This window comes from Gavialis gangeticus, unplaced genomic scaffold (assembly GCF_001723915.1).
Source record: "Gavialis gangeticus isolate Ggan-Ray unplaced genomic scaffold, GavGan_comp1, whole genome shotgun sequence".
In the NCBI taxonomy this organism is placed as follows: domain Eukaryota; kingdom Metazoa; phylum Chordata; order Crocodylia; family Gavialidae; genus Gavialis; species Gavialis gangeticus.
This window is the reverse complement of record NW_017728997.1, coordinates 26,066,631-26,077,509: the sequence shown is the minus strand read 5'-3', so window position 1 is coordinate 26,077,509 and position 10,879 is coordinate 26,066,631. Positions and strand designations below refer to the sequence as shown.

Here is a 10,879-nt window from a genome sequence, read left to right as displayed (position 1 = left end):
CTGCTAAGGAACTGAGCCTTTGCCGCTGCCTGCCCACTCCCTGGGACCAATGCCATGGGGCCTGCCCGGGCTGGCAGAGAGCTGCACTGGTGGGGACAGCCCCTCATGGGTTAACGCACATCTTGGCTTCCTGCCGGGCTTGGAGCTGCCAGATATACTGGGCCCGACCCCCACCTCCCATGTGAAATGCTTGTTTTTAATAAGGGGAGGGGGTAACAGCAGAGTGCCCAGTGCAGCTGCTGTTTCCCACAGCTGCACCCTCTCCTGGCTGGCCCTGGGCCCACACAGCACTGCAGCCCAGCCCCTCTCCCTAGCTGCCCCCCTCACAAAGAAGCTCTGCACCCACAGTGCAGGGGGCTGGGGCTCGCTGTATGGATTGTGGGGGAGGAGGGCAGACTGCTGCTCTCAGGCTGACTGCCTCTCAGACAATCAGGAGAGTGAGCTGGGGTGGGAGGCAGGGAGGTGCCATGGTGTGTAGCATGGGGCTAGTGGCATCTGGTGTGAGCTGGGGTGGGAGGCAGGGAGGTGCCATGGTGTGTAGCATGGGGCTAGCAGCATCTGGTGGATCCCTTCCCCTCTCCCAGGTAAGAGGCAAAGCACGAGAATGTGCTAGGGGAGACCCTGCTGCTGCACCCCACCTGGGTCACACTCCATCCCTGCGCTCTGTCCCCGCTCACACACACACGTACCCCCTACAACCTTTCTAAGTACCCCTGAGGGTACATGTACCCCTGGTTGACAATCCCTGCAATAGATAATTTATGCTTCTCTTTCCTCTGCCAGCCACCACACACACACACACACACACACACACACACACAAAACACACATTGTGTGGTAGGATCAGCAGCACTTTGTCATCTTTGTCGCTGAGAAATGGGCAAAGACACAAAAGTGAAAAGAAAGGGGAGGTGAAGAAGAAAAGTTTTACAAGAAAGGAATTGTGATATATGCCAAGCAAAGCTGTTGAAAAGAGAAACCACTGCCTTGGAGAATTTTAACCTGAAATATTTTTTAAATAATGGCAATTGTTATTTAAAGAAAATAACTGCAACCCTGTTACACAGCATCATCCCACCTCTTTGCAAAGGGCAATAAAGACCCAATAGGAGGAAGTTAATAAAATATTTGGGGGAAGCAAAAGCATTCACTTCATGATGAGGCTTTAAAGAGATAATCATCGAAACACATGCACAAGTATTCCACCATTTGCACATTATTTCAGTAGAAGAGAAATGATTGTTTTGTATTATGAAGAAATTCCAAAAAATATGAATCTTACATGAGAAGGTTACAGCACAGTAAAAAGGAAAACAGCAGCTTGTCCTTCTCAAACAAAGAGCGACACACATTACAATACAAGTTGTATGTGAAGTGATCATTCAGGTAACGAAGGCGCTTCTCCAAAATTTTTGATTTGTTACTAAAAGAAAAGAAAGTGAAAGAGAACACGAGTGTTTACATTGAATCAATGAAGCAAATAAAATAAAATAATTTTGAAAAGGTTTGGTAGGATATAGACTAGGGCTGAAATTGTCCTTAAGGAAACTATGCACCTAGCTCTCACTGAATTCAATTACATCCAAATGAGTTAGGCATCCAGCTCCCTAAGTCTTTTCTGAAAGCCCAGCCAAAATGATTTACTGAAATCAGTATCATACTTGGGTACCAGAACTCTTACCACTCCATCATAGTTTTAATTCAACACCAGACTTGGACTCTTCCAAGGCACACTGCAACAGATATCTATAAGGAGTGTTATTTTTTGAAAAACATGATTACAAAGGGAACCATCTGGGATGCTTGGTGCAGGGGTAGGGGCACACTAAGCTGAAAGTAAAGCACTGTTTTGTTTTGTTTTGTTTTGTTTTTCATGCCTGTAATGCAGCCTGCATTTACTAAATTACTTGTACAAAAATATACCTGCAGCCACTTGTAGAAAAAAATCATACCACCAAAATTTGAAGATGTTTCTGAAAATGTTTCGATACAAAGAAGAAGAAAACCCAGTTTAAATCCTGTTGGTGAGAAGAGAAAGGAATATATGGGATTTTGCCCAGAAATATTTTATTTACCTGTCATGAATTGAGTTGATAAAGAGGTTAACAAACCAACTGAGAGAGTACTGGTACATGGGATCAATGTTAGCCAGGTCTGCAATACTGAAGAAGAGCACTGATGAATGCTTTGCAATGGGTCTATAGCCTTCTCGAGATTCTGCTAATTTAATTTCTGTTTTCTCTGCAACCTAAAACAAAAATGACACAAGTAAAAAAAAAACAAAAACAAAAACTTTTAATATTTCCCTTTGTACAGAAATAGTTATTACTACACACCCATTATTAACATGCACTTATTGTGCACTGTACAATACATTTTCCATGCTCAGATATGCTTGTCATCTAATGCCTCAGTCCTGGAGCCTTAGGTGGGTCATACAAGGGCAACTTGACTTCAGTGACAGACTACATGGAGCGAAGTGGAGCCAAAGACAGAAAGGCCAAGACAAAACTCGTCAAGATAGTTCCACCAAGTCACTTGGCATAAGATCCATCAAACTCAACAATTATGTCTTTAAATATGCCTGGATTTCAAATTTTAAAACAATCATTCTAGCAGACTGTATTCTACAATACAGTCACTTTTTATAAATATATCATATGAAAACAAAGAAACAAGAATACATTTAATATAAAAGTTGAGAGTTATTTGTTTCTTAGTATTAGGTATATATTGTAGCTTTAAAATAGCTAGATACTAATAAATGAAGTGCTAGATAACAGCAGGTGTTAGTTCTGCCAGTCCACATCCCTGTGCTGACATGCTCTAAACCAAGGGCTTTGAAGATGAGTGTGGAGAAAACAGTGCACCCCCCTCCCAGTTATTTTTATATCCATAACCTAGATGTGTGCATTTTGTGTGGGAATTTGGCTCAACAGTTGAGAAGAAGGAATGGGTTGAGGCAGGAGGACTGGGGCTGGGAAAAGATTACTATTATAGGTGGCAAATGCCTTGGCCCCTTTCCCGAAGGGCAAAATGCCTGTATAAAGTAGTGCTGATTATCATCACAGTGGAACCCCTGTGAAGTGATGTCCAAAAGCAGAGGCAAGAGAGAAAGCATGGACTTGTCCCCTTCTGTGCTGGGCAATATTCAGGTTTAGAGATAACCCTCTGCTATTTTCACTGCAGGGCACGATTCTCCACAAATAGGATATTTCAGAGAAAATTCAAAAATAGCACCTCAAGGAGTCTCTTCTTCCCAAAAGGTTTCTCCAAAACTGGGGAACAACATAACCTGCTATAATTAGCATATATAGTTATTCTCAATGTGCACAGCCTCCTCTACTACATCCCGTGGAATCATTATTTTCATTTTACTTATTGGAAAATTAACATACAGACTGCCGTGATTCACCTGTGACCAACGAGATGAGTTTGAGGCAGTTGCAGTATTAGAACTTAGAAGTTTCTGGCTTGAAGTTTCCTATCCAGTTGCCTTGGTAATTACTGTCTCCTTTAAAATGTTGTCTTCTATTAGTTTAACACTTAGATTCTTACTTTATCTTAATATAGAGCCCAATTCTGAAGTCATTACTTTTTACTCCATCCTTATTCAGGCAGAACTCCTTTTGAAGTTATTTGCCTTGACTGATTAAGCCATGAGAAAGAACTTCAGGATTGATTCATAGTTTTGTCTTATGAATTGATCTTACCATTTCACATGCAGTGTTTTCTTTATTTCACTTCTAATTCATAGTCTTCCTGCTAGGAAGCAAAGCTTTAGGTTTTTACACAGCACATTATCCAATTAATTTTGGGAGCACTCTATTAATTTTAAAGCAAAGTTTAACTTCACTTACTTGTTGCTTCTTAGTGATTTCATTAGACATTATTTTAGCAGAGTCTAAGACCATAATTGCAGTCTCATCTTCTAGTATATTCCCTTCTGATACTTGTAAAGTCTCTAAAATTTTTTTCTCAGTTTCTTTTAGCTGTTTATTATTGGCTGCAGACTGAAGGATGAGAGCATTCCTTTCCTCTTCTAATTCTGGTCTAATAAAACAAAACATACACCCAAGTTAATACACTATGTATTACACATTTTGATACCTGTATACAGTTAACCTATGTTTGTAAAATTAATATTTGCCAAGATTAGAGCTCATTAATCGTGTTATATTAGTGCTACAGAAATTGCTTTTGGAGATTTTGTATAGTATTCCATTCACTTTTTTCCATTTAGAGAAAGTCACTTAAATTATATTACAGCTAATTCTCATTATTCACTCTATTTTAGCAAGATATTAAGGCCAAAGCTAGACATTTGGGGTAAATTTGTTTCTTATATTTAGTATATTTCTACTAACTTCAATAAAGTTATGTAATCATAACAGAATTTGTCCTCTAAATCCTTTACGGCTCTAAGTGCTTATCATCTATTTGGATGCCTAAACATGTAACAATTTAAACTCTATGCTTTAGTTTTATGGTCTAAAACTTTATACTCAGACTTCTGGAAATGTCAGCTAAAATTGATTTTCTTGTACTATAACTCTTGCTTCTGAGTAAATATTTGCACAAGTATTGTACTGCCTGTGTTTATCATATGGAATGTTCATTAAATGTAGTCAGATTTTTAACAAGTGGACTCTAACATGTTTAACCAGGCAATCTGTAAAAGACAGGACCATCAGAAAATCCAATTAAATCTGTTTCTATGTCACAACAAATAAGAACTAGAAAGATTTTCAGAGTTACCATCAATAATTTAAAAATAACAAAATAATTTAAAAATCCAATATCCATGTTTACATGTGCAAAGTTATGGACTAGATAAGAAAACAATAATTATGGTTGTGCAGCGGTAAAGTTAAATATCAGTATAGTCTTCCAAATCTCATCTGAATCTGAAAAATACTGATGGCCCTTGCAAACATCTTAGATAAGACAACTGAAAAACCATTACATATATTACATATATAATGCAATTAACCGGTTAACTGCACAATAAATTTAAACTGACTACACATGCAAAGTAAGACCAGCCACAAGTGCAAAGTAATTATCACACAATTAACTAGTAAATTGTGCAATTTAGACCAACCACATGCCATAAAAATGGAAAGAGCTATAAAAAGAGCCAACCAGCTACAAAAGTTAGTGCTTGAAAAATGTGTAACAATTCTATATCTGGTTTCTATCTAGCTTTAATTTGAACATGTAGCAGGGCCCCAAGATTCTCTTATTAAGGGCCACTTAGAACAAAGAACAATTTTGTTTTTGATATAAACATATCTTTTATTTGTTTCTAAAGCTGCTAGTTTAAAGTATTTAATTTGGTTGTTTTCAATAAACAAACACTCACCTTTCCTTTGCAACAACAATACCAAGCAACTGGTCTTCAAGTCCCTCTGGAGTTATCATAAAGTTGAGTAGAGAAACTTTTGTAGCTAGTTCAGGCAAATAATGTGGATTTCTTAGTTTTGTAGTAATAAAGAATCTGAAATCACTGGAATACTCCATAATTGTCTCACCAAGCCTGATGCAATCCATTCCCCCTAAAGTTAAGAGAATAAATATTCATGTGAGTTATTTATGTGTTTATCTCAGCTTTTTTCACAAAAATATTATTTCTGTGATCAAGTAAAAGCAAAATTCTTCCTAATAGCAAATCAAGCATGCTCAAGTGGTAAGCAATCCTAGCCCCACTGAAGACAATACTGAAGTCCACACAGACTTCCATGAGGTTAGGAATTTACTTGTAGGTGAGAATAATAGTGTTTCATATATTGCTAATAGTGTTTCACATACTGCTGCACTACTCTACTTTTAGTGTCTGTATAAAAATTGGAAAAGATACTTTTTTTAGATTGTTCTCAAATTTCCTATTCCTATTTCATCACAACTACGCTAAATCATACAATAAAGCAAGGTATCAAAATGCATAAATGACATCCTAAGCAAGAACATATTTTTATTATAATCCAGGTGTCCTGATGCTATTTGTTATGCTTTCTTTAATCTTAGGTTGTTAAATTCTCCTAGAAGTCCTCTTATTTGCCTGTGAAGCATCATGCATACTGACAACCTGGGGAAATAACAACATTTAGTATGGAGTAACAGCATATAATCTATAATAAACTGCCAGTCAGCAGCAAGAAGGTCCTCTGGGAGGGGAGGTTGTTCATGGCACAGCTTCAGACATATTCTCTTCTGACTATTCAGATGGAAGCTTTAGACCAGTGGTTTCTGCCCAGTGCCTGGAGCTCTGGCTCCAGCTCTACCTGCCTTCTGCCCACTTGGGAAGATAAGCAGTCCCTGTGGTGGGAGTGGGGAGTGGGGAGCAGGTGGAAAGCAGCTGGAGCTGGAACCAGAGCTCTGTGCACTAGGCAGAAGCCACAGGGCTAAACTTCCATCTGCCCACCCAGAGCCATGTGGCATCAGTGGCAGCAGCTGGAGGCGAGGGAAGCAGAAGAGCCCCACTGGCCCTGGGCAGTGCACAGCCTGTGGTGTGGCTGCAGCCGACAAGCACTACTCAGAACAGGGTGTGCGGCAGGGGCTGTAAGCCCCTGTGGTGGGTGGCTGCTAGGCTTTGGGCCTGCTGGCATCTCTGAGCCAGCCTGGGCAGTCCACTGCTTAGTCAACTGCTGCCCGAGCCCCATAACCTGGGCCGGCCCCTGTGTGTCCACCTTCAGCAGCACCCGCAGACTGGCCCAACTCAGCCCACAGCCCCAGCACTGCAGCTGTGGCAAGGTAGGTGAATGCTGGTGCCATGGCAGTCAGTTCTGGCCATGTCCCCTCCCCTGCTGCTGGAGTGGGGAGAGGGACAAATGCCTGATGGGCTGCTACACCCGGGCAAGGTAGACCTCAACTACAGTCCCTCAGTGGGAGTGGGGGAATAAACACTAGGCCTGTGCGAGTCAGCAGCGATCCGATCCAGCTTCATATCCAGCCGCTTCGGATGACAACAATCCAATCCGGAGATCCAGACCGGGTTTCTGCCTCAATCCGGCCAAAGCGGCTCTGAAGCTTCAGAGCCGCCTCGGAGATCCGGCCCCAGGGTATAATGGGGAATCAATTAAATATCTATAACTTTGCTTCTTGTCCGATTTGGATGAAACTTGCAGGGATGGTAGCCTCTGCTAACACTATGAAACCAGCCAAGTTTCAAGAATATCGGTGCAGGTGTTTGGGGGGAACTGTACCCCAAATTCTTGAAAGCCACGGCTGTCACGGCTGCATGTCACACCACAGGGGGGTGAAACCTTCAGGGGTGGTAGCTCTTACTGAAGCCACAAAGCCTGCCAAGTTTCAAGGAGATATGTGCAGGGGTTTGGGGGGAACTGCCCCTCAAGCTGCAGACAAGCAAAACTTGTGCCATGGGTGACTGCGTGTGTTAAGGCGCAGCAGGGTGACAGCTGCAGAGACAGTGGCCCTGCTCCAGCCACGACACCTGCCAGCTGTGGAAGAGATTGGTGCAGGGGGTTCTGGGCCTCGCACCCCTAGCTGCTGACAGGCAAAACTCGTGCCAAGACTGTGTCTGTCTTGGGGCAGTTGATTGTCTGTATTGATTCTTTCCTCTCCTTAGCCTGGTTTTGTAGGTGCTACTTGATGCTCGTTAAGTCGTTATATAGTAGCTAGGTCCTGTGTATTGAGCTGGTCTCTGTCCCTGAGTCCCTGGTTCCTGAGTGAATCATGATGGATTGATTGGTAACTGGTAACACAGCAGCTTAGCAGCCAGGCCCGCAGCAGTGTCTCCCCTCCCCGCCCCAGGACAGACACAGAAAGTCCCACAAGCACCCATGGCACCAGTTTTGCTCGTCCACAGCTTGAGGTGCAGTTCCCCCCAAACCCCTGCACCGATCTTCTTGAAACTTGGCAAGCTTTGAGGCCTCAGTAAGAGCTACCACCCCAGCAGTTTTCACCCCCCTGTGTTGTAACATGTAGACATGACAGTTTTGCTTTCAAGAATTTGGGGTGCTGTTACCCCCAGACCCCTGCACCAATCTTCTTGAAACTTGGCAGGCTTCATCCTCTATGCAGAGTCTACCACCCCTGAAAATGTCATCAAATCGGACAAAAAACAACAAAGTTACAGATATTTTATTGTTTCCCCATTATAACCTATGGCTGGATCTCTGAGGCAGCTCCAAAGCTCTTCAGAAGCTCCGAACCAGTTTGGGAAGCTGAATGAGGCAGTGCTTTGACCCAGATGTGCTGCTTCGGACCCTGAAGCCTCCGAAGCTTCTCTGGATCCAAAGCTCTGTCTGAAGCCTCACACAGCCCTAGCAATTTGTGGCACACCTACCAAAAGTATGGCCTGCACTGGACTACAGCCTCCCTAAAGAAAATTTCTGATAGTTCTCTTCTCCAGAGGAAGTTTCTGCATCTTTATCTCCAACACCAGGTATCTTACTAAAGAAACAAGGTCGCAGCTACCTGTCATGGCAGCAGACTGTATGGAGTCTACTGCTGCCCGTTTTGTGTATACAGTTCAAAATCATAAGTGCTTTATGCAGTTGTAAAACTCTACAGTGTATTTGAGATTTTCCAGGTGCACCCTAGGAGATTTCATAGACATTAGGACTGGAAGGGACCTTGGAAGACCATTGAGTCCAGCCCCTGCCCCAGGGGCAAGAAGTCAGCTACAGTCAAAGGATCCCAGCAAGATAAGTGTCCAAATGTTTCTTAAGAGTCCAGAGTAGGTGCTTGCACCACCTCTGGAGGGAGTCTGTTCCAGGCCTTGGGGGCTTGGACAGTAAAGAAGTTTTTCCTTATGTCCAGCCTAAAACAATCTTGGAGGAGTTTGTGACTGTTTGACCTTGTCATCCCTTGGGGCACTCTGGTGAACAGGCATTCCCCCAAATCCTGATTCACACTCCCCATATGCTTATAGACAGCCACTAAGTCACCCCTGAGCCTATGTTTTTCCAGGCTGAAGAGTCCCATGGTTCTCAGGCTCTCAACCTAAGGCCTGTTCTCTTGCCCTCTGATCATGCACGTGGCTCTCCTCTGGACTCTCTCAAGCTTTTCCACATCCTTTTTAAATTGCGGAGCCCAGAATTGGATGCAGTACTCCAGCTGTGGCCTCACCAAGGCCGAGTACAGCAGGAGGATGACATCCTGAGATTTGCCTGAGAAGCATCTATGGATGCGAGCCAGAGTTTTGCCTGCTTTACCGGCTGTGACATCGCATTGGTGGCTCATGTTCTTCTTGTGGTTAATCATGACCCCCAAGTCCCTTTCGGCTGTGGTGCTAGCAAGCGTAGCACTGCTGAGCCTATATGCATGATGTGGGTTTCCCACCCCCAACCTCCGAGGTGGAGTACCTTGCATTTTTCGGTATTGAATGCCATCAGGTTTTTATCCGCCCATGTATACTGTTCAAAATCGTGAGTGTTTTATGCGGTTGTAAAACTCTACAGTGTATTTGGGATTTTCCAGGTGCACCCTGGGAAAGATGGCTGAAAATTTATACTTCATGACATGTTTCAATATAAAACAGATATTGTTATTTAAATATGAAAACATTTCTTTTTTAAAACATGTTCTCTTTGACCCGGATGTTCTCTTTAAAAAGATGTTCTGCCCTATCTCCACTATCTTATTGACTTTTCACTTTTTTTATTTTTTAACTGGAAATGCTAGAGGGAAAAAACAAATAGGAAAGGAAGTAGAACGATGAGAGGGGGATCAAGAATGAATTACTGCCCAGTTTCTTTGCCTTATTTACACGTTTTCCCAACCTCTCCAGAGGGAAAAGGCAAGTGACATTCAGCCTCAAATCTGGGCCTATTCTTCATAATTGCCATCTTCTGACTTTATGACGACAACATTTACATAAAAAACTGCATCCTTTGAAAAAGCCGCAATTTTTCCAAGCTTGGCAAAAATTAAGTGCAATAAATATTAGTGATTATTAAGTTAAAACATGCTTTAAAGATGTTTTCCAGTCTTCTATACTTTGGGGAAAAGAAGATAATCAGTATCAATGGGAGTCTTACCTATATGGTAAATATCCTGTATTTAAATCTACTACTTCTGTATGATGCAAATTGCAAGAAAAAAAAAAATCTATAAAGTGATATTAATGAGATTTAAAAATAAAAAGGTAAAAATAAAAATTTAAAAGGCTATTATCAAATTACCTTCCTCTGTTCACAGGCAGCAATAGTAAAGAAAGTAAAAAAATATATATTCGCTGTTACAATACGTCAACAGAGGAGCATTACAGATGCATACATTGGGACTCATAACTAAAGTTCTTGTACCTTGTTTAAAAGTTTGTCTAAGCAGCAGGGGTTCGAGTGATGGATCTAGTTCTTCTCCAACATTTTCTAGCAGAAGAGGAGTTCCAAACTGAATGCAGTTCTCCAAAGTTCTCATGTAGTCTGTATCTGTGAGCTTAACAACACTCAGCTGGTTTTCTCTCTCAAAGTTCTTTATCCATTTATTTGCTTGACTCTGTGGATCAATCATTAATGGCCTAGAATGTACAGGACAAAAATCCTGTTCAGTATCTTTGAGTACTGAAACAGGCAGCCTTTTAAGTCTGCAATTATTTTTACCTTGGACTAGCTAGAAAAAAAATGAGACATGCTCTAAAAGCATGCGTTTAAAAGGATGAATGTCCAGTGAATATTACAGTCACAGTTTATAAGGTCATATCCAAAAGAATTTTAAATCCAGGAAAGTATGTTCATAATCTTTTCTGAATGTAGACTAGAGTCCAGAACTTTTTTCCAGCTTCCCTCAGCATTACCAGGTAGGTGTACAATAATTATTGTATTTGTATGACAATTTCAACCCTTGTAGGATATTAAAAGTGCTCAAAATGTATGATGATTTTTGAGGCAGTTAATTGATGCAGCATATGCAA

The 10,879-nt window shown here is 41.7% G+C and overlaps 1 protein-coding gene across 1 annotated transcript in view; it reads right to left on the bottom strand.

Moving 5' to 3' along the window:
- DNAH12 (dynein axonemal heavy chain 12) overlaps window positions 1-10,879 on the bottom strand; it is a 208,952-nt gene that overhangs the window by 44,617 nt on the left and 153,456 nt on the right. Inside the window, exons 58-62 of the mRNA XM_019504991.1 lie at window positions 10,272-10,486; window positions 5,366-5,558; window positions 3,861-4,053; window positions 2,076-2,248; window positions 1,283-1,423 (exon numbers count right to left, since the gene is read on the bottom strand). Coding sequence (XP_019360536.1) covers window positions 1,283-1,423; window positions 2,076-2,248; window positions 3,861-4,053; window positions 5,366-5,558; window positions 10,272-10,486 — 915 coding nt within the window. The remainder of the gene's footprint in view (window positions 1-1,282; window positions 1,424-2,075; window positions 2,249-3,860; window positions 4,054-5,365; window positions 5,559-10,271; window positions 10,487-10,879) is intronic.